Raw genomic sequence first — 21,819 nt, 5'->3', positions numbered from 1 at the left:
TCACACATAATCATGTATAGCATCTGTATTATTGGTGACACTGCAGATCACCAATAATCAGAGAAATCTGTTCTCGCTGACACCAATCGTTACAGAAACACTCAAGAAATAAGAAAACTGTTGAAAATTGAAATTATAACCCAGCCTGAAGCATGCATTGATTTTGTCACTGATTTTTCTCCCCTAGATCTTCCTCTCCCAGACGCCCCTGTGTCCGACTCCCATCTTTGACCTGATGATGAAATGTTGGAGTAGGGACATAAAGGACAGACCTACGTTCGAGGCGATCCACCACTTCCTGATAGAGCAACTGGATGCTATTGTGTAGCCTGCCGCCAAAACAGTCAACCTGGAAAGAGGCAGGTTTTTTTTTTGCTGTACCCAACTCATCTGGAGCTATACTGGACAAAGCCTTAGTTTTCTAGATGTAGATGTAGAAGGACCAAGAGACAATGTTCTCCTGTGGTGCTGGTAGATTTCACCGGAAACCTCTGCCTGTTCACGGCTTCTGGCTTTCCCCAGCAGTGGACATGGCTGATCTCGGGGTGACGAAGCAAAGGTTGCACCTCCCTCCATTGGGAGAACCCAGCTGGGATTGAGGACTGGAATTAAGATGTGAGAAGTAGGACTATGTCCCACTAACGAGTACCACTACATTCTGTGTATGTGTATATAGGCATACAGGGGGGGAGGGAAATTATGTGTCCAGATTTTCTTTTTTAAGTGATCATATTGCTATTACACAGATCCAGAGGAAATTGTAGTATATTTATTTTACCCTGTATGTACAGATTTATGGAACATAGAATGGAACTCTTAGTTGGTCAATGTTGGATACCTCTAAGAGCACAACCAGCCATTCTCTTAAAAGGTTTCTAATGCCATCATATATTTTTGTTTTTTTACTTTCCTTTTATACTTGCCCAATGTAAATATTAGTCTGATAAGTGTATAACACACTTTTTTCCTATAGGGACTATTCCTAGCTTCTATGAAGATGTTAGTAGATTTGTTCGCCATGCTCATCCTTATGTACACATCCACTGATCCCACTCTTTACACTATATATATTTTTTGTACCTTCTCCCATTGCTCTAAAGTCTTTGCAATGTATTACAATTTTGTTCTAAATGAGCAGCTCAGGGGTGGGGCTTAATGGACAACCCCTGATGATCTTGTTTAATTATGAAGACAAGTGGCTGGTAGGTCTTAAGGATCTTTTATGGTCTCCAACTAACTACAGCCAGGGAGAACCTTAAGAAATAAGCCACTAATGATAACTTGTTGCGTCTCATAAAGAAGAATCCCTCTTTTGTTGATCAAATGCAATGCATTCAGTTCAGTTCTATATGTTGCAAGGGTAAATGGCAAATCTTGTTTCAGTTTGTGTACTTTATTTTTAAGTACATATAAAACACAGCAATTTGACAGCCATTCTAACAGAAATGGTAGACAGGGAGTAGCAAAATAGTCAGCCAATGAGTGGAATAGTCCATGGGTTGAAAAGGAATAAAGCTCAGCACACACCTGCAACTTAGGTTGTACAGAATGATGCTTTGTACAACAATCCGCTAGATTCTCTGCCAGGCAGCCAGTTCTGCCACCATGGTGAGGTGGGGCAAAGGGGCGAGCCATGAATAAAAATAACAATAGTGGTCAGGGATGCACCTAAGTTGAAGGTAGGAAATTCTGCTTATCATGTACTCCAAAAAGAGTGCTGTTACTGTGGTTGCAAAGCAATGCAAATCTCAGCTTCTGTTAGTTATGAAAGTTAACAGCTGGCAGCAAACTGGAATGAAAATATGTTTTCTATGCCAAAAGGCTTGTTACAGCACTGATCTATGTTTATGGCAATATGTAGAACAAGAATGGAATTTCCCATGAAATTACTTTAAGCAAGGCAGTCATAAAAAAGGTAGATTATTAAAAGTGATAGTGAAGTGAAAAAAAAATGTATGATATAATGAATTGTATGTGTAGTACGGATAATTAATAGGGATGGCTCTGCTTAGGAAAACTCATGGAAAAGCAGGTGATCAGTTTGATCAGCAGATAGATTTGTAAGGTTCTGATTTGCTGGTCATGATCATGTGCCAAACCAGGAAGTCATCACAGCAAATCAGGACCTTACAAATTTATCAGCTGATCAAACTGATCACATGCTTCTCCATGAGTTCTCCTAGGCTGGGCCGTCCCTAATAATTAATAGACCATTAGTAGCACATAAAAGAGTCTCATATTTTTTTTCAGGTACATATTTTATTTTTATAACATTACATTATTCTGTCATATATGCAATTTACAAACCGCACACTGTATTTTAAACTATGAAACAGAGCAGAGCTAATGACCCTTTGAACTCATCTGCAGTAAAACCTTATCTGAAGCTGATTTTCACTGTTTCTTTGATGTATAAGTGGTTGCGTTCTGGTTGAACTCGATGGACGTATGTCTTTTTTCAACCCAAATAACTATGTAAGTGCTTCAGAAAACAGCACTGTAGCTATCCCAAGTTGGGTCGGAGAGCTCAAAGAAGCTCTTTTGCATACATAACAACTGAAGTTTTTTTTTATTAAACTCTTCCTGTACTGGAAAACAATATGAGACTCTTTGCTACTAATGTTCCATTTCTTAGCTGTACTACACATACAATTAATTATATCATAAGATTATTTTCACTTCAGATTCCTTTCAACCTCCTTGGCGGTAACCCCGTGTGTGACACGGGGTAAGCCGCCGGAGGGTGCCGCTCAGGCCCTGCTGGGCCGATTTACATAATCTTTTCTTTGCTACACGTGTGCATAACTGTCACCGCCACTACCCGCTTATTCGTCGCGCCGCCCCCCCCCCCCCCCCCCCCAGACCCCTTACGCTGCCTGGCCAATCAGTGCCAGGCAGCGCTGAGGGTTGGATCGGAACACCCGCTGACGTCACGACGTCGATGATCGTCACCATGGCGACGGGGAAACCCATACAGGGAATCCCGTTCAGAATGGGATTCCCTGCAGGGTAAAAGCGCCAGCAGCGATCGGAGGGGTGGTAGGGATAGCGAAGGGAGGGGGGGGGGAAGCATGTAGCTAGCGCTAGGCTAGCAACATGCTTTAAAAAAAAAAAATAAAAAAAAAAGTGCTGCGCTGCCCCCCTGGCGGATTTATTGTACCACCAGGGAGGTTAATAACTGTCTGTATCGTTATTAAAAGACGAACAGAAAGAAAGACTCGCATGGTAAGATTCCAGGACATTTTAAGGTTTACGTAGAAAGACAACCACTTTTGTCTCACTGGGTTCACGTTTAATTCTTTGACAGCCCAAAAGGACTGCGTTTGTGGCAGTAGAAGAGCAGTTATAAACAGTGTAGGAATGTTTAAGTGTTCACATACAGTAGTTCTATGTAAGTGTTGTTACATGAATTAAAATGCAGCTGTGAGCAATAATGCAATATGCATTTATTACTAAGTGATATAGCCCTATTTTTAGATACCAAGCTCTGATCCCTATTGTTTACAGTAAAACTGACTAGTGCTGAAGTATTAATAATGTTGGGGTGCAAAGGGACTATTGACAAGACAGAAGGGAAGGACCACTTTAAAAGCAGTCGGAACGTTTAACAAGGGCACATCTCAATTTAGGCATCAGCACACGCTGTAGTTAGTTTACTTCCAGTGCTAGTTTTTACGCTATGTATCGGAGGGTGACATGCCAGTATCATAAAATGGGACTAACCCAATAATGCAAGTATGCTGCATTTTATAAGACATTTTACCCCCCACTTAAAGGACTACTATAGGGGGGTAGCGGAAAAGAGCTTCTAATGGTCCCCCGCAGACATCCTGTGCCCGCCCAGTAAGTCAACGATGCTCCGGTCCCCGCCTCCGGTTCACTTTTGGAATTTACGACTTTAAAGTCGGAAAACCACTACGCTTGCATGGCCATGTCCTCGCTCCTACTGGCATCACCAGGAGTGTACTGCGCAGGCATAGACCATACTGGGCCTGCGCAATACACTCCTGGTGACGTCAGTGGGAGGGAGGGCGCGGCCGTGCAGGCGCATTGGTTTTCCGAAGGGGGGGACCGAAGCATCGGTGAGTGACTGCGCGGGCACAGGATGTCTGCGGGGGACCATTAGAAGCCCCGGGTAAGTTCAACTGTTTTTCCCCCGACCCCTACAGTACTCCTTTAAGCGTACTAACACTTTAATACCCCAGTAGGAAGACACAGACAGATATGTAGAGTATCAAGTTGACTAGTTGGACATCAGTTTTCAGTGACTTACAGACTGCACACGGCTGGCACATGGCTGGCGTGCCATTCCTTGCACCGAAGCAGGTGGTTTCGGCACTTGGTGCCGAGCTTGCTTACTTACTTACTTCTCCCTCTGAGTTGATACGACTTAGAGGGGCAATTGTATTTAACACCACCTTGGATGTGAGTGGCAGCAGGGTGAGTAGTCATTCGACTCACCCTACACCCAACTCACCGACGGCGGAATAATCCATGCGCCTCAGCAACCCTCTGTGCTATTACAGTGTTAATAAAAGTCCTTCTTAGTCTGTCGCTGTTATTTCAGAGATTTATGAACAAGCTAGTACCTAAAGAAAAAAAACGACATGATACATGACCGGAGGGGGATTAAATACTTATGTGATCAGCTGAGCTTCATCCAGGCAGGTGATCGCTTCGTCCTCCTCGGAGTTGCCACCGTGGCAGTTTTTTCTCAGAAAACTCTGCTGAAGCTCTGGCCACGCCCATCTGCTATGCCAGGGCCTGCCCCCAGCTAGGCAGTCACGACCTAATTGGTGGCTGCTGAGCTGAGGGCAAGCCACGGATGCAATCAGTTGTTTGTGAACAACTTCGGGAGACTTTGGAAACATGGCCGCGGCTGGGTTCCCGAGGAGGTGCTCTTCAATGGGCCACTTTATAATATGATGCTGACATTAAATGTAAACCCAAAATGTAAAACCAAAATGTAAGTTTTTTTGTTTTTTAGTTAAATTTGCTTAGAACTCTGTCAGTATTTTCTAAATGTCTTCAGTATCTGTCTTTGTCCCTGCTGAGGGGCTTTTGTTACAGTGGGAGCACAGGCATCAGTATTAGGACTTCTGGCAGGTTAGATTGCTGTTTATGTCCGTTTGGAGGAGACTTTCTCTTCCTCTCCTATAGAATTTAGGTAGCCTCAGCAGGAAGGGAAGTAATTCCACTGGGCCATAGGTAATAATAACATGATGCAGGTTATAACACTTACAAAAACTAAGATTTGGTTGGAGTTACACTTTAATGCATTCTTTCAGTACAGTAGCCATAGTGGTTATATATTGCTCCCTTTGAATTTGTATGAACCTGTAATGTAATGCTCTAGTTTGATACAGAACATTGCACAGGCCTGTATGCTGACGTTGTGTTTCTACACATTGGTTTAGGACCCAGATTTAAATGTGTCGTTGTACCTATACCCCTTGTGTTAGCTTATCATTGTTCTAGTTGCTCAAGTGGTTCTGAGATAACCAGTGTGTCATTGTTCTGGGTTCCCAAGTGTCAAAGTGCCATTGTTCTGGGTTCTCACGTGTCCGTGTGTCATTGTTCTGGGTTCCCCAGTGTAAGTGTGCCATTGTTCTGGGTTAACAAAAAGTAAGTGCGCCATTGTTCTAGGTTCTCAAGTGTCAGTGTGCCATTGTTCTGGGTTCCCAAGTGTCAGTGTGCCATTGTTCTGGGTTCCCAAGTGTCAAAGTGCCATTGTTCTGGGTTTCCAAGTGTCAGTGTGCCATTGTTCTGGGTTTCCAAGTGTCAAAGTGCCATTGTTCTGGGTTCCCAAGTGTCAGTGTGCCATTGTTCTGGGTTCCCAAGTGTCAAAGTGCCATTGTTCTGGGTTTCCAAGTGTCAAAGTGCCATTGTTCTGGGTTTCCAAGTGTCAGTGTACCATTGTTTTGGTTTCCGAAGTGTCAGTGTGCCATTGTTCTGGGTTCCCAGGTGTGAGTGTGGCATTGTTCTGGGTTCCCAAGTGTAAGTGTGCCATTGTTCTGGGTTCCCAAGTGTAAGTGTGCCATTCTTATGAATTGCCAAATGTCAGTGTGCCTTTGTTCTGGGTTCCCAAGTGTCAGTGTACCATTATTCTGGGTTTCCAAGTGTCAGTGTGCCACTGTTCTAGGTTCTGGAGTGTCAGTGTGCCACTGTTCTGGGTTCTCAAGTGCCAGTGTGCCATTGTTCTGGGTTCCCAAGTGTCAGTGTGCCATTGTTCTGGGTTCCCAAGTGTCAGTGTGCCATTGTTCTGGGTTCCCAAGTGTCAGTGTGCCATTGTTCTGGGTTCCCAAGTGTCAGTGTGCCATTGTTCTGGGTTCCCAAGTGTCAGTGTGCTATTGTTCTAGGTTCCCAAGTGTCAGTGTGCCATTGTTCTGGGTTCCCAAGTGTCAGTGTGCCATTGTTCTGGGTTCCCAAGTGCCAGTGTGCCATTGTTCTGGGTTCCCAAGTGTCAGTGTGCCATTGTTCTGGGTTCCCAAGTGTCAGTGTACCATTGTTCTGGGTTCCCGAGTGTCAGTGTGTCATTGTTCTTGATTCCCAAGTCTCAGTGTGCCATTGTTATAGGTTTCCAAGTGTCAATGTGCCATTTGTTATAGGTTTCCAGGTGTCAATGTGCCATTGTTATGGGTTCCCAAGTGTCAGCGTGTCATTGCTCTGACTTACCCAAGTTACAGCGTGTCATTGTTCTGGGTTACCTTAGTGTCAGCGTGTCATTGCTATAGGATCCCAAAGTGTTTGTTTGCCATTGTTCTTCGATGCCAAATATCAATGCCCTTTGTTTTGGTATCCCCAAGTATTAGCGTGAAGTTTTATGTAATCCTTTAATTGCAATGTTTAATTTATCTTTGCCCTCTGACTATCATTTCCCTGGGAACCCAGGAATCAGCATGATTTAACTCAAGTGCAAAGTAAGTAACCTTGCACTTCCATAAATGTGCCCGAGTCATTCTTCTGTATCCTCCTATTTCAGTGTGTCATTGCATTTGTATAGCAAGTGTCAGTGTGTCTTTGCCGTGTGCTAAGGTAATTAAACATAATCCAGATCCTCTGTCACTAACGCTATCCCCCAAAAATAAACTCAGAGACCCTTCTGTTTACACAACAATGCACAAGTCCCTTAACTGCTTACTTGTAAAGCTTAGGACCAAAGGGATGGGTAGACTTAGTAATATATATATATATATATATATATATATATATATATATATATATATATACTGTATTATATATTTCTGTTGAGTGTAGTAGACACTTTAAGGGCTTCTATTAAGCAAGACGTGTGCATATTATCAGCCTAAGGTAGAGCATAATAACAAGAAAGGGGGCATGGGATTGGTTGACACTTTTAGCAGAGTACTATAACATTGAGGCTAGATTGACACCGAATGCAATGTGCATGCATTGCTGCCCAGATTTTGTGGCGTTCGATGCAACAGCAATGCATCTGTTGCAAAGCACAACATACTTCTGCATGCATTTTTAGCGTTTTTCGCGCACAAGGGATGCCTTCCTATTTCGGTGATAAGGCATGATATTAACGTGACAACAGATACACGGACACATAGCACTCTGGGTTAACCAGCCCATAAGTTGGTACTAAGCAGCTGAGGTTCTCCATTGATAGTATAATTAGTTTGTTGGCACATAGCTCACCATTTGACAAGTTTTATATGCAAGTGAAGAAACGATAATGCAATATCTTCCCTTTCATTATTGTTGCTTAGCTGAAGGCCTCTTAATCCTCCCCAGGTTAGAAATCCCACCCCTTTCCTGTAGAATATTGGACATAACCACTGGGTGTTGGACTTGCTGCACGACAGCTGCACATGACACAGTCTGGGGGGGGGGGGGGGGGGTCTTTAGCCCATACCCTTTATTCATCAGTTCACAAATGTTGTTGGTCCTAAAATAATCCTTCTAATATGCATAAACAGCTATTAACAGCTTGGAAAAGAACTACTCCCCAAAATGACTCTCAAATCCGCCCTGACCTGCATGTGACAATTATGCTGCAGTATAAAGTTCTGCCAACAGGTGGCAATGATGCACCCTTGACCAGGGGAACCACAAGTAATGTTAGGAAAAGTGCACATAGGCAGATTTTAGAAATCCACCTATCCACGTTTAGATGTTAATGTTCAAAAGCAAACCCTAATGGGCAAGGTTGGAATGCTCTACATGCAGCATTAACAATCTGTTGAGTGGTTCTATAGGAAAGCACAAAGGTCGGCAGTTCATAGCTGTAGGTCGAAAAGTGATATTGTAATTTTGGTATTGCAAGGTGACAGGTTAATTGATATGCATAACATTTAAGAGCTGCAACAATTAATGAGCTTCTCAGTGAACCAGGAAGTTGGGGCATTGCCCATGCTTGGTGCTTTCACTTTTCCTGGTCCATGATCAGGCTTTCCTTCTAATGTTTACTTGGCTAGAAATACAAAATGGCCGCCCTCACGCCAAGCAAAAGTTTTCAACCAGCCGAGTGCACACCAGGTCTTAACGCTCTCTGGTAGCCCTACATTTGCCTCCAATCATTTTCCGTTTATTATTTTTTTTTTTTATATATGATTGCTTTTATTTTTTTCCCACACTGGATTTTATGTGTTATTGTGTTACACAAGAATGTTGTAAAGTCATTGAGATATTGATGTGCTTTTTATGACCTGGAAACATGGTGGGCGGGAGGGCAGGGTCTGTGTAATTGTTAATAATGTACTACTGTCACTCTGTAGATAGTGGGGCTTGTAAAAAAAACGCGCACTAGTGCAAAATAAAATAAAGGCTATGGCAGTGGTTTGTAGCAGCCAATCAAAGACGGGCTTTCCTTTCCTAACCTGCACTCAAAAGATGACAGCCGCGGTCTGATTGGTTGCTACAGAAATTCGCTTTTGGACTGGTCTTTATCAGAAAGCCCCAAATGAATCTTTATTTACCTGTAGCCAGACTGGACTGAAGTGCAATGGAATCTGTATTGCCAAAATAAATGAGCCTGATATGTGGACATTCTTGATTTTGGTGTTGTATTTATGAATTTATAGTTCCTCATTTTAGTTACTAATTTATATCAGTGTCTGTATCACAGCGTGTTTAAATATGTCATTCCCCCCCAAGAAAGGTGACATACAATACAGTTCAAGAGCAGCATGGAAAGTGAGTGATCCATTGAGCCAGGACTTCATCTTATATAGATAGTCTGCTATATTTGTAGACCCCTTTTTTTCTAAAAGAGGTCCCATATAGCCCTGATTGGTTTTTTGTTTGTTTGTTTTACCTGATCTGGGTGCCTTTACCCAACTTCAGGAACTTTGCAGTGCCAGTAGGATTGTGGGACATTTTTTCTTTCCCCGCTACAGTAACAAGTTTTTTTTTTATTATTTCATATCACATTTCTCCTAAATCTGACAGTGAACACTAAAAAACAACACGATAGGTAAGCTAAATAAGTAATTTCTTATTGGATGGTATTTGTTTCAGTTAATAGGGATTTCCAACTCACTTTAAAGCATGTGTTCACTAGTACAGGAGGTAAAGATAATTGTTCTCTAATAGGTTATATACAGCTGTAAAGCCTCCTTACTCTAATAAAATCTCCTAAAACACCTTTAATTAAAGTGAACCTCCAGACTAAAAATCTACTCAGCAGCACTGAAAAGGCTTGGTATTTCTTTAACAGTTTCACAGCATCAGAACTTTGTTTTTCTTACATCAGCCTTATTTTTAGCTGCATAAAAGCTAAGCTCCGCCCCATCAAAGAAAATAGCCCAGGCTTTTTTCCCCTGATGCTGTGCAAAGCATGATGGAAATTCCTATGTTGTTATTCACGTAGCCTAGCAACTGGGAGGTGTGATCAGCACACAGGACAGTTGGAACTGTGTCTCATGCTCCCTGTCACCTCCTTTCAACCAAAAAGATGGCTGCCCTCATGAAATCAAACATTTGCCTGTTCTTTTAAAACAGGGTGGGTAAGAGATTATATTACCTATCTATTTTAATTAACATAACTAATGTAACTTAATGACAGTATGTTTGTTTAGGCTGAAGTTCCTCTTTAAGTGGATGGAATGTATTTTATTGTCAGCTGCACTTTGTGGACCACGTAAAACGGTAACATGGTAGCAAACATCTGAACAAGGTAAGTCAGAAGGAGTTATGGACCACGAGAGGATCTGCAACCAGAGTCAAGTTATTGTATAACCTGTTTGCTACAATAGTAATTACAGAAGTGCCTCTTTACTAATTCAGTTTACTAAGTGAGGATTTTCTAAAGATTGTTGATACTGTCATCACAAGGTTGTTATCGCTTGTGCAAGTCATAAGGTGACAGGAACATCTTCAGGCTCAGTGTCTTAATCTACTATCGCCCTGTTTTCTTAGTATTTTCTTTTGTTTAATTTAATTTAATCCTAAGAAAATAAGTGGATGCAACAAATTTCTGTGCTAACCTCAAGGTGTAACTTAGGCACTGAGGATTTACAGTACAATGAAGTCAAATCAAAACATGTCAACACAATAAACTCTCAGTATTAGCAATCACTTGGAAGCTTTTACAACAGAATACCCAAGCAGCTCAAGGTGACCCAAATCACTAGGAAAGTATAGGGGACTAAAAGAAACTGAAAAGCACTCCTACTAGAAAAGCAATGCTTGGTGTAACTTGCCTTCTTAAAATAGAAGTTATTTGTGGTAATTCAGCTTTAAGTGAGCGACTGTGGTTACCCACAATGCATCACTACTGAATATGCAAATTATCTTTTTATGCCCCCTGAAGCTAGGTGTAGATTCGGAGCCGCTGGTGTATAGCAAGCCTATAGCTTATACATTTTACAGAGCACCATCAACCCACCACGCAGACAGCCTGTTTCAGACTTTTTGTCCTCATCAGTGCATGGGGTGAGCTAAAACCACTAGGAATGTATAGGGGACTAAAAGAAACCAAAAAGTCGCCCTCCTACCAAAAAGCAATGCTTAGTGCTAGTGGAAGCTTTTGTTTAACAGTATGAAATACATGAGATTGTATCTTCATATTAACGAGACAGCAATGGGACAGCAATGGGCACCAACACCACCCCAAAGTTCATCCATTCTAGAAATGTGATCTGTTTTTATGTGTTTTGCTCATTCACTTTTACTTTACCTTATACATCTCAAAGGCCCAGCTGCACTCTCCTTTTCTCACGAGTTATCGTTCCTTGTCAATTTCTCATCTTATCTGTAGAATAAGTTTTCAATACCTAATAAGTAAAAAAAAAAACATAACTGTATATAAAATGGAAAATATTTGAACATTGTAAATCTTAATATAATTAGCACATATGAGCATAAACTTGGAATTAATTTACATCATAATGTAAAATATGAATATACTGTATAATAATAAAAATAATAAGCGTATAATGAGCGGTTCAAAACCTGAACCTTCTTCAGACAAGTCCCCATGTTTGTTTATATCTCCACAATTCTAAACTATTTTAACTCCAAGCTTTATTTTTGAACTGTTCTAAAGTGAACCTTCTCAGAGGAGGATTGTGCATCTGGATGGATGATTTTGCTTGGAGCCCAAAGATCCCTTTAACTACTTTAGGACTGAGGTGATTGAAATCTACGCCCTGTTTTGGCGGTTACTTGGCTGGCAGGGAGTAGATTTCAATCAGCAGCCGCAGCGCGCATCCGCCGTTTCCGACGCTGCCCTCCGATCTCGCCGGTAAATCCCGACGTCTCTCACCGCAGCTCAATGGCTCCGCCTATCTCTATGATGGCAGAGCCATGTGAGCCGATCAGGAGCCGATTTCATTGGCTCCTGGCCGTGTCTATCAATGTAAGCTGCTCCCATAGGCTTACATTGATAGACACGATCAGGAGCCAATGAAAGCGTTGGGATTCCGTCGGTATTGTACCAGCGGTCTCTGGTCCTTAAGGGTGCAGAGACCGCTGGTACATAAGTGGTTAAAGTGTGCCCAAGGCGGAACAGGGGTGGCAGATTAGTTGCAGAGGCATGTTCTCTGCTCTATGGCCATGCCTCTCTGTCCCTAATGTGCCGTTCTCTGCCAACCCCCCACACTGTTACCCTCTGAAATTGCCCGACAAGCTGCTTGTCGGGAATCTCGTTGGGAAAGGGCATGCATTGCAGAAGAGGCACTCCTGCAAAATGCCCACTTGGGCATTAGGAATGCCCCTTCCCCCGCTCTGATTGGGCAGCTTCTGCCTCTCCCCGCCTCTTTTCTCTGTGTTGAGACATACAGAGCCAGAGCTGCAGCGCCGTGACCCCAGAGGTCACAGCCAAGTTTGTTTGTTGGTTTATTTTCCACCACCAACTTACATTTGATGTGAGATCTTATGCACAAATTTGCGTAGATATTACCCTTATTTCCAACAGCATGTACAGCCCGTTACGCTAATAGCCTGAGCCGCGGTATTTGAGTACTTGCTGCGCTAATACCGTAATTTGCATTACAAGATGCCAGAATGCAGGGTAAGATTGCTGTGTGCTATTTGTGCACGGCAATATTACCGCAGTTTTGTGCATGAAGCTTATGATGAGATAAACTATATAGGGCTTGATTCACAAAGCAGTGCTAACCTACTTAGCACGTCTAAAGTCTTTAGACGTGCTAACCAGGGTGCTAAGTAGGTTAGCACCGGATTTCTCAATCAGATCGCGCGTAAAAAGTCCTATGCGCGAGCTAAGTCCCATAGGCTTTAATGGGCACTTCGCACGGAGCTTTGCACGCGAAAAGCTCGTTTAGACGTGCTAAGGGGTTTTTCACAGGCGTGCTAACAGTTAGCACCACTTTGTGAATCAAGCCCATAGTGTACTAGCCCTACCAATAATAACTTGTGTGACGTCCCTTTCTGTTTTTTTTCTGGGGGGGGGGTGCATTGCAAAGGATTTATTACTAGCACATTGTACTTATGCAAATCAAGCAATGCAACACAAGTGGATTGTAGTCGTGGTTTTTCTGAAAAGTAAACAAAGAAAAATACTTCTGTTTGGCTGAGGAAATGCTGCTGAGAACAAGACAACACTAGGATGTTCAAATAGCTATTATTTATCTTGTTTTGCAGCTGAGTGAAGAAGATTTTATGTCACACTGACATGGCTACAGTCTTAGAAACAAGCCATAAACTGAATTTATGAGACTCCTAGAATGTTCCCTTTACCATTATTACTACACACACTATTAATTATCTCATACGTTTATTTTCAGGTCAGGTTTGCCTTAAAGGAGTTAGGGCAGGTCACAGCCCCACCTCTTTACATACTGCTGTCTACAGGGTGGATCCACTATGGTTGCATTAGCTGTGATCAGTAAACACAACAGGCCCATGACCGTGGCAGAGGCTGGCATAATCCTGCAGTCCGACAACAAACAGTGTTGTGGTTTAGGAGGGTTTTATCGATATCCACAGTATTTGTCTTGAGCTTTGCTGGCAGCAGTTTGTGCGTAATTACGGTTTTTAATCAGAAGTTGAATTGAAATGAATTGGTATATGCTTAAAGTGGGACAAAACTCCACATTAACTGAAAAAAAATTAAAATACATCATCCAATAAGAAATTATTCATTCAGCTTACCTATCCTGTTGTTTTAAGATATGTGATATGAAAAAAGAAAAGAATAAACCTGCTGGTTTCCATTTTTTACTGCTTTTCTGTGATGCCAAAAGTGACATCACTTCTGCCCTTTTCTTTTTTTTTCAGTGTTAAAGTGGACCTGAAGAGAAAAAAGTACCCATAGGGGATATTTACCTCAGGAGTGGAAATCTCTGGATCCTAAAGAGGCTTGTTTTGCTTATTTTAATTTATATATGCATGATGGAGACAGTGGCAGCTCCAGGATCTTTTTTTGGGGGGGAGGGGGGTGCTATGCGGGTGCTGGGCCAACTTCTGTGGTAGCTGATGACCTGTGGCAAAAAAGGGAGTGGCTTTAGCTGCGGTAAAAATGGGCATGGCCATGACCGGGTGAGGGCGGAGCTAACTGTAATTTAAAGTGAACCTGAGGTGAGAGTGATATAGAGGCTGCCATATTTATTTCCTTTTAAACAATACTAGTTGCCTGGCAGCCCTGCTGATCTATTTGGCTGCAGTAGTGAACTGAATTACACCAGAAACAAGCATGCAGCTAATCTTGTCAGTTCTGACAATATTGTCAGAAACCCCCGACCTGCTGCATGCTTGTTCAGGGTCTATGGTTGAGGCAGAGGACCAGCACGGCAGCCAGGCAACTGGTATTGCTTAAAAGAAGATAAATATGGCAGCCTCCATATTATTTTCACCTTGGGTTCCCTTTAAAAGTGCAACCCAAAGACAGTGAGCCCAAGTTTTGGTGACCCTTTCCCCAGAAAATTCACATAATTGTGCAGGTTTTCTCAAGAAAATACACGTAATGTAAGCAGATTTGCCCAGAAAATATGTTCAATTATGTCGGCAGATTTGATCAAAAAATACGTTTTAATCATGTGGCAGATTTGACCAGAAAATACGTTCAATCATCTGGCAGATTTGACCAGAAAATACGTGCAATCATGTGGCAGATTTGACCAGAAAATACGTGCAATCATGTGGCAGATTTGACCAGAAAATACGTGCAATCATGTGGCAGATTTGACCAGAAAACATGTTCAAATGTGTGGCAGATTTGACCAGAAAATACGTGCAATCATGTGGCAGATTTGAGCAGAAAACACTTCAATCACGTGGCAGACTTGATCAGAAAACACTTCAATCATGTAGCAGACTTGATCAAAAAACACAAATCATGTGGCAGACTTGATCAAAAAACTCTTCAATCATGTGGCAGACTTGATCAGAAAACACTTCAATCATGTAGCAGATTTGATCAGAAAACACAAATCATGTGGCAGACTTGATCAAAAAACTCTTCAATCATGTGGCAGACCTAACCAGAAAACACGTTCCATCATGTGGCAGACTTGCCCAGAAAATACACCAGCTAATAAAAAAAACAAAAAAACATTTACTCACCTGCAGAAGACCTCCTGTCCCGGCCTCCATCCAGCGCGCAGCTCCCACGATCCTCTGCCAGCCAGCAACTGAAACTCACGCGCTGAGAGCAGGGCTATAGGAAAATGGCGCCCGAAGCCCTGCACTGCAGACTCGAAGTGTCTAGAGCAGGGCTGCGAACGCCATTTTACCGTAGCCCTGCTCTGCCGCAGCTGCGGGCTGCTGCTGCCAGTGAACTGACACGGCATCTATAAGACGCTGAAAGTCAGTTCATGCTGGGGGGTGCTTTAGGGGTGCTTGGAGAATTTTAGGGGGTGCCTCAGCACCCCAAAGCACCCCCCTGGCACTGCCACTGGATGGAGATACTGCTTGCTTAGCAGTTGGCAACAGCCGTTATCTGACACAATGCAATGAGGATCACAGACAGAAAACTGACATGGCCACTACCCTATGCTCTCTCTTCACCATTCTGTGCTCTCTCTCATAGACAAGTTAGGGGGGGGGGGAGAATAGCTCGTGCCCAGAATCCCCCCTCAGACCAGGGCCGGTGCGGTGTTCGGGGACAGGCACAAGCTGAGACACCAGAATGTCTGCAGGCATTCTGCTGCTCACAGCACCGTGCTGCCGGCCTATTCCCTCGGTCTCTCTCCTACTCTGTCCTGTGTGTGTCTCCCTGACTCCCCCATTCCAGTCTCTCACTCTTCTCCCCTCTCTCTCTTTCCCCCCACAGATCACATGACACTAACTCAGGTCCCTTCCCCTTTTTCTGTCTTTCCCTTTCCTCTCTCTACCTTTCCCTCCACTCGATTCTATCTCTATCTCCAACTCTCCTATCTCACCATCTCTCTCACACACTCTTAGGCCTCGTTCAGACTATACACACTGCCGTGCGCATTTCGGCAGTGCAAATAGTGTGCGACACGGAAGAAGTGCATAGACAGCCCTTCTACTATTCCCATCATATGCGCTGCGCTATTGCACTGCTGCATGTATTTTTCAAGAATCGCAGTGCTGACCCATTCACTGTAGTGAATGGGATCAGCAGCGCAGCGCATAGCAGCGCAGACAGCGTGCGATCATACGCGTCAAGTTCCATTCGCACAGCGATATGTGCTAATTGATGTGAATGAGGCCTCACCCCCTAAAAATAATTAAAAATAACATTGGCCTCAATTCACTAAGATCATGCTGGAGATAATAAGGCAAGAGTAAACTTACCTCCAAACAGTGAGAGAGTTACCTTATCTCTTCATTCCTTATGTTACCTCCTCTGTAGTTATTTTCACACGCAGTTAATTAACAGCCTGTCTTTAACTCTGGAGTTATACTTCCGGTTCCGGCGCCTCATGTAGGAGACGTGTTCCAGTGAGCTCCGCTCCCCACCCGAGATCACAACGCTGAATTGAGCCGAGACCCCGCTCCGATTGGCCTCAAAGCTTAGAGGGAGATATTAGGAGCAGGTCCGGGAGCCCGGATGGACAAGTTTGTGGCTAAAGCCCTGCAAGTCAAGGATACATCTAAAGCAAGAACCGGCGCCACAACAAGATCTAAGATGGCGGCGACTGCTGATCCAGAGAGCGTGAAGGAGGCCGAAGAGTCGGGTAGGCCTTATGTTATAGACTATAAACAATTCGCTGCAGAGGTAGCACAGCATTTACAACAAGACGTGACTGATATAATCTCCAAATCCCTACATACGCATCTAGCCCCGATTACTGCCCAATTGCAACAACAATCTGGCCGTATAGATGACACCCAGAAACGGGTTAGTGCGCTAGAGGATGATTTCTCTGTGCTTAAAAAGAAGTCTGACCTTCACGATAAACAGCAGTATATACTGGCGGATCGGGTCGAGGACCTGGAAAACAGGTCCCGGCGCAACAATTTAAAATTTGTAGGCTTGCCTGAATCATACAAGCCGGATGACCTGATGGAACTATGTACACTATTAATCCCAGAAGCTTTAGGCCTTCTGCAACAAACACAATTGCTAACTTCCAGTCAGAGCAATATCCTGCCTCTATCTGGCCAGCAGACGCTAGTCAGCCAATGAGGTGCACTGTCATACACCCTTTGCCTGCTGTACCATACCTAGCAGGAATTACATAGATTAGCATTCAGGTGGGAGGCTTCGGTTGGACGCAATTGTGAATTGCGTCGTTTACAGGGACGCCCCGTGTAGGCACATCTCCCACACGGTCCCCTCCCTAACCACTCACCTGTCAACCGCATCCTAGAAGCTGCAAAAAATAAATTTAAAATCACAAACACTGGTCCACATGACAGCCCAGGGGCCCCAGGTCTCTCTCACTCACTGGGGCCCCCAAACCACCATGCGACACCTAGAGGGAAGTGCGGGCAAGCCCTGGACCTCTCACCTTCAGGGAACTCACCCCACCACCTCTGAACTGAATGCCAAGTGCAACAAACACAATTGCTAACTTCCAGTCAGAGCAATATCCTGCCTCTATCTGGCCAGCAGACGCTAGTCAGCCAATCAGGTGCACTGTCATACACCCTTTGCCTGCTGTACCATACCTAGCAGGAATTACATAGATTAGCATTCAGGTGGGAGGCTTCGGTTGGACGCAATCGTGAATTGCGTCATTTACAGGGACGCCCCGTGTAGGCACATCTCCCACACGGTCCCCTCCCTAACCACTCACCTGTCAACCGCATCCTAGAAGCTGCAAAAAATAAATTTAAAATCACAAACACTGGTCCACATGACAGCTTAGGGGCCCCAGGTCTCTTTCACTCACTGGGGCCCCCAAACCACCATGCGACACCGGTTTGGGGGCCCCAGTGAGTGAGAGAGACCTGGGGCCCCTGGGCTGTCATGTGGACCAGTGTTTGATTTTAAATTTATTTTTTGCAGCTTCTAGGATGCGGTTGACAGGTGAGTGGTTAGGGAGGGGACCGTGTGGGAGATGTGCCTACACGGGGCGTCCCTGTAAACGACGCAATTCACGATTGCGTCCACACACTAACTCTGTATCTCCATCTTGTGGCCAAAAAGTAAAACCACATCCAAATACCCTATTATACACGTAGAAAAATTAAATACATTTTCATTATTTTTAAAAACCCTTCAAGGTGAAATGGTTTGATCAGTACATTTTAGTAAATTTTATTGGTGTGTGAATTTGGTGTTTTAATGAGGTTTTAAAGGATACCCGAGGTGACATGTGACATGATGAGATAGACATGGGTATGTACAGTGCCAAGCACACAAATAACTAGGCTGTGTTCTTTTTTTTCTTTTTCTGCCTGAAAGAGTTAAACATCAGGTATGCAAGTGACAGTTTCTGTCCAGGTCGGACTATAGCATAACCCTCACTGATAAGGAACTACAACTATAAAAGACGTTCCTGTCAGTAAATGGCTTTTGAGAGCAGGAAAGAGATAAAAAGAGTCAACAGTCCATAGATTTGAGCTCTGGCATACTGCAATGAATGTGTCATTGAGCAGAGACAATGAAACAGTAAAAACGTAAAAACTAGATTTAAATATAAAATAAAACTGCGGGATATCTAGCAAAAAGGTCATTTTAGGAGAAGGAGGATAGATACAATTGTTTATTTCATCAGTTTATTTTCACCTCGGATGTCCTTTAACTGGACTGCAGCTGCCTTTCTGTCTGCGCCCCCAGCTGCTGCCCTGTTATACACTAATCAGGAAGACCAGTAAAACCTCCTGCCTGACATCATGTAGCTCCCACTTCTGGTACCAAATTCCATCTCTGACTTATTTATTTATTTAATGTATTTATAAAGCGGCAACATATTACGCAGCGCTGGACAATAAATAGGGATACATACAATATTTAGGGGTGACATACAGCAATATGACAATACGGGAATACAAGAAAACCAGATCAGGCAGCACAGTATGAGTACAAGGTAATGCTTAGTCAGTCACTGGAGGGGAGCATGGGGATTAGGCAGTTTGGTTCACTCAAATGCATAGCATGGGTGCACAGTAATGGAGGTGCATGATCAGGTAGGAGACACAAGGAGGAGGACCCTGTCCAAAGGCTTACAATCTAGAGGGAGAGGTAAGGACACGGAAGGTAGGGGACCAGAGTTCAGCTGTGGGTTTAGAGCACTTGTGAGGGGTAGTAGGCCAGAGTGAAAAGGTGAGTTTTGAGGGCTTTCTTGAAGATGTTAAAGGAGGGGGTGCCCTAATGGGTGGAGGTAGAAAGTTCCATAGGGTTGGAGCAGCTCTTGAGAAGTCCTGGAGTCGTGCATGGGACTGGGTGATGCGGGGGGCCATCAGGCGAAGTTCATTGGAGGAGTGAGATCGGAAATGTAGGTTGGACAGGTTTTGTGGACAGATTTGTAGGTCAGACACAGTATATTGAATCTGATTCTGGACTGGATAGGAAGCCAGTGGACAGATTCTAGGAGAGGAGCTGCCCCGGTGGAGCGATGGGAGGAGTGGATAATTCTGGCTGCCTCATTCATGATAGACTGCATCGAGGCAATTTAGGTCATAGGGAGACCAGACAGAAGGGCATTGCCGTAGTCAAGGCGGGAAATTATGAGGGCATGGATGAGGAGTTTGGTGGTGGCAGAGGGCAGGAAAGGGCGGATCTTGCAAATGTTACAGAGGTGGAAGTTGCAGGACATTGTGATGTTTTGGATGTGGGGAGTGAAGGAGAGTGTGGAGTCCAGGGTGACACCCAGACAGCAGGCTTGAGAGGTAGGGAGTGGTGTGGTGACAGGTTAGTAGTGATAGTTTCATCCTCGTGATGGGCAGATAGTGATCAGTGATTCTAGAAGTAGGCTGGTAGTAAGCAGTAGAATCTTCTGATAATGGTAATGGTAAGCAGTAATCAGAAGATTCTAGTGGCAGGCAGTAAGTAACAAGTAGTAGGTGACAAGCAATTGGGTAGATAAGTAATTGGTACTGGGTGATAAACTGTGTATGACTAACAAACAGTAGATCCCGAGAATAAGTGGGTGTCAAGAAGTGGAGAGTGATAAGTTGTAGTGGGTGCTAAGCTGCATTGGGTTCCCAGTTGATGTAGGTGCTAAACAACAGTGGGTGCTCAGTTGCCAAGTTACAGAGGGGCCAATGTGCAGTGGGTGCTAATGACCAGTGGATGCTTAGCTGCTGTGGGTGCAAAAGTGCTATGCAAGCTAAGGCGCAGTGGGTGCCAGGGTCGAGTGGGTGTTAAGTCCCTGTGAGTGAAAAGTGCAGTCGGTGCTAGGTTGCTGTGGATGCTTAGGTACAGTGGGCGCTAAGGTGCAATGAGTGGTAAGTCCTTGGGGGTACTAAGGTGCAGTGGGTGCTAAGTCGCTTAGAGTGCTTAGGGGCTGTGGGTGCCAAGGTACAATGGGCCAGAGGCAGTAAATGATGGTAAAGTTGCCATGCGCAGGGAGCGCACAGCAATTTTACCAATACTAGTGCAGGGGGAGCACAGACTGTTAACGCATTAGCGCCATGTGCGTTACGGGGTTAATGCGCACGTTGTTACGGCAACGCACCTGTCTGGAGGGATTATGGCAGAGCAGGCAAGTATTGAAACCTACCCCCCCCCCCCCTCAATCCTCCATCATTGAGACAGCGCCTGTTATGACAGGCTTTGCCATTTTTACCGGAGGTACCCTTTAATACACCTACAATAAAAGACTGGTGGATAGGCCACACTAATAGCTGTACATCCTCATCTCTGCTGTGACTGCAGATACACTTTACTATAGCAGCATCTAGTGATATAGTCACCCACGTGACGGGGGCCATGGTGCACTGCAATTACAGCTGCCAGTCTTTTAGGGTATGTCTCTACCAGCTTTGCACATCTAGAGACTGAAATCCTTGCCCATTCTTCTTTGCAAAACAGCTCCAGCTCAGTCAGATTAGATGGACAGCGTTTGTGAACAGCAGTTTTCAGATCTTGCCACAGATTCTTGATTGGATTTAGATCTGGACTTTGACTGGGCCATTCTAACACATGGATATGTTTTGTTTTAAACCATTCCATTGTTGCCCTGGCTTTATGTTTAGGGCCGTGGTCCTGTTGGAAGGTGAATCTCCACCCCAGTCTCAAGTCTTTTGCAGACTCCAAGAGGTTTTCTTCCAAGTTTGCCCTGTATTTGGCTCCATCCATCTTCCCATAAATTCTGACCAGCTTCCCTGTCCCTGCTGAAGAGATGCACCCCCCTCCCCCAGAGCATGATGCTGCCACCACCATATTTGACAGTGGGGATGGTGTGTTCAGAGTGATGTGCAGTGTTAGTTTTCTGCCACACATGGCGTTTTGCATTTTGGGCAGAAAGTTCCATTTTGATCTCATCTGACCAGAGCACCTTCTTCCACACGGTTGCTGTGTCCTCCACATGGCTTGTGGCAAACTGCAAACAGGACTTCTTATGCTTTCTGTTAACAATGCCTTTCTTCTTGCCACTCTTCCATAAAGGCCAACTTTGTACAGTGCATGACTAATAGTTGTCCTATGGACAGCCTCCCACCTGAGCTGTAGATCTCTGCAGCTCGTCCAGAGTCACCATGGGCCTCTTGACTGCATTTCTGATCAGCGCTCTCCTTGTTGATTGCCTTGTCTTGGTAGGTTTACAGTTGTGCCATACTCCTTCCATTTCTGAATGATCGCTTGAACAGTGCTCCTTGGGATGTTCAAGGCTTTGGAAATATTTTTGTAGCCTAAGCCCGATTTAAATTTCTCAATAACTTTATCCTTGACCTGTCTGGTGTGTTCTTTGGACTTCATGATGTTGTTGCTCCCAATATTCTCTTAGACAACCTCTGAGGCCCTCACAGAGCAGCTGTATTTGTACTGACATTAGATTACACACAGGTGCACTCTATTTAGTCATTAGCACT

At 44.1% G+C, this 21,819-nt stretch overlaps 1 protein-coding gene and 2 long non-coding RNA genes across 7 annotated transcripts in view; 2 read left to right on the top strand and 1 right to left on the bottom strand.

Moving 5' to 3' along the window:
- Positions 1-2,002, top strand: part of LOC137527763 (discoidin domain-containing receptor 2-like) — a 64,673-nt gene extending 62,671 nt beyond the window's left edge. The window contains exon 16 of the mRNA XM_068248639.1: positions 188-2,002. Coding sequence (XP_068104740.1) covers positions 188-328 — 141 coding nt within the window. The 3' untranslated portion in view covers positions 329-2,002. The remainder of the gene's footprint in view (positions 1-187) is intronic.
- LOC137527764 (uncharacterized) overlaps positions 1-21,819 on the bottom strand; it is a 145,688-nt gene that overhangs the window by 82,339 nt on the left and 41,530 nt on the right. For all 5 annotated transcript variants that reach the window (XR_011023211.1, XR_011023210.1, XR_011023208.1 and 2 more), the window contains one exon: positions 11,147-11,243. This is a non-coding gene — a long non-coding RNA (uncharacterized lncRNA). The remainder of the gene's footprint in view (positions 1-11,146; positions 11,244-21,819) is intronic.
- LOC137527761 (uncharacterized) lies at positions 3,067-9,022 on the top strand. The gene is made up of 2 exons (XR_011023207.1): positions 3,067-6,576; positions 6,609-9,022. It is a non-coding gene; the product is annotated as an uncharacterized lncRNA (long non-coding RNA).

Source organism: Hyperolius riggenbachi, chromosome 8, assembly GCF_040937935.1.
Source record: "Hyperolius riggenbachi isolate aHypRig1 chromosome 8, aHypRig1.pri, whole genome shotgun sequence".
In the NCBI taxonomy this organism is placed as follows: domain Eukaryota; kingdom Metazoa; phylum Chordata; class Amphibia; order Anura; family Hyperoliidae; genus Hyperolius; species Hyperolius riggenbachi.
Note: the sequence above shows the minus strand (reverse complement) of the source record. Positions and strands in the feature narration are given on the sequence as shown.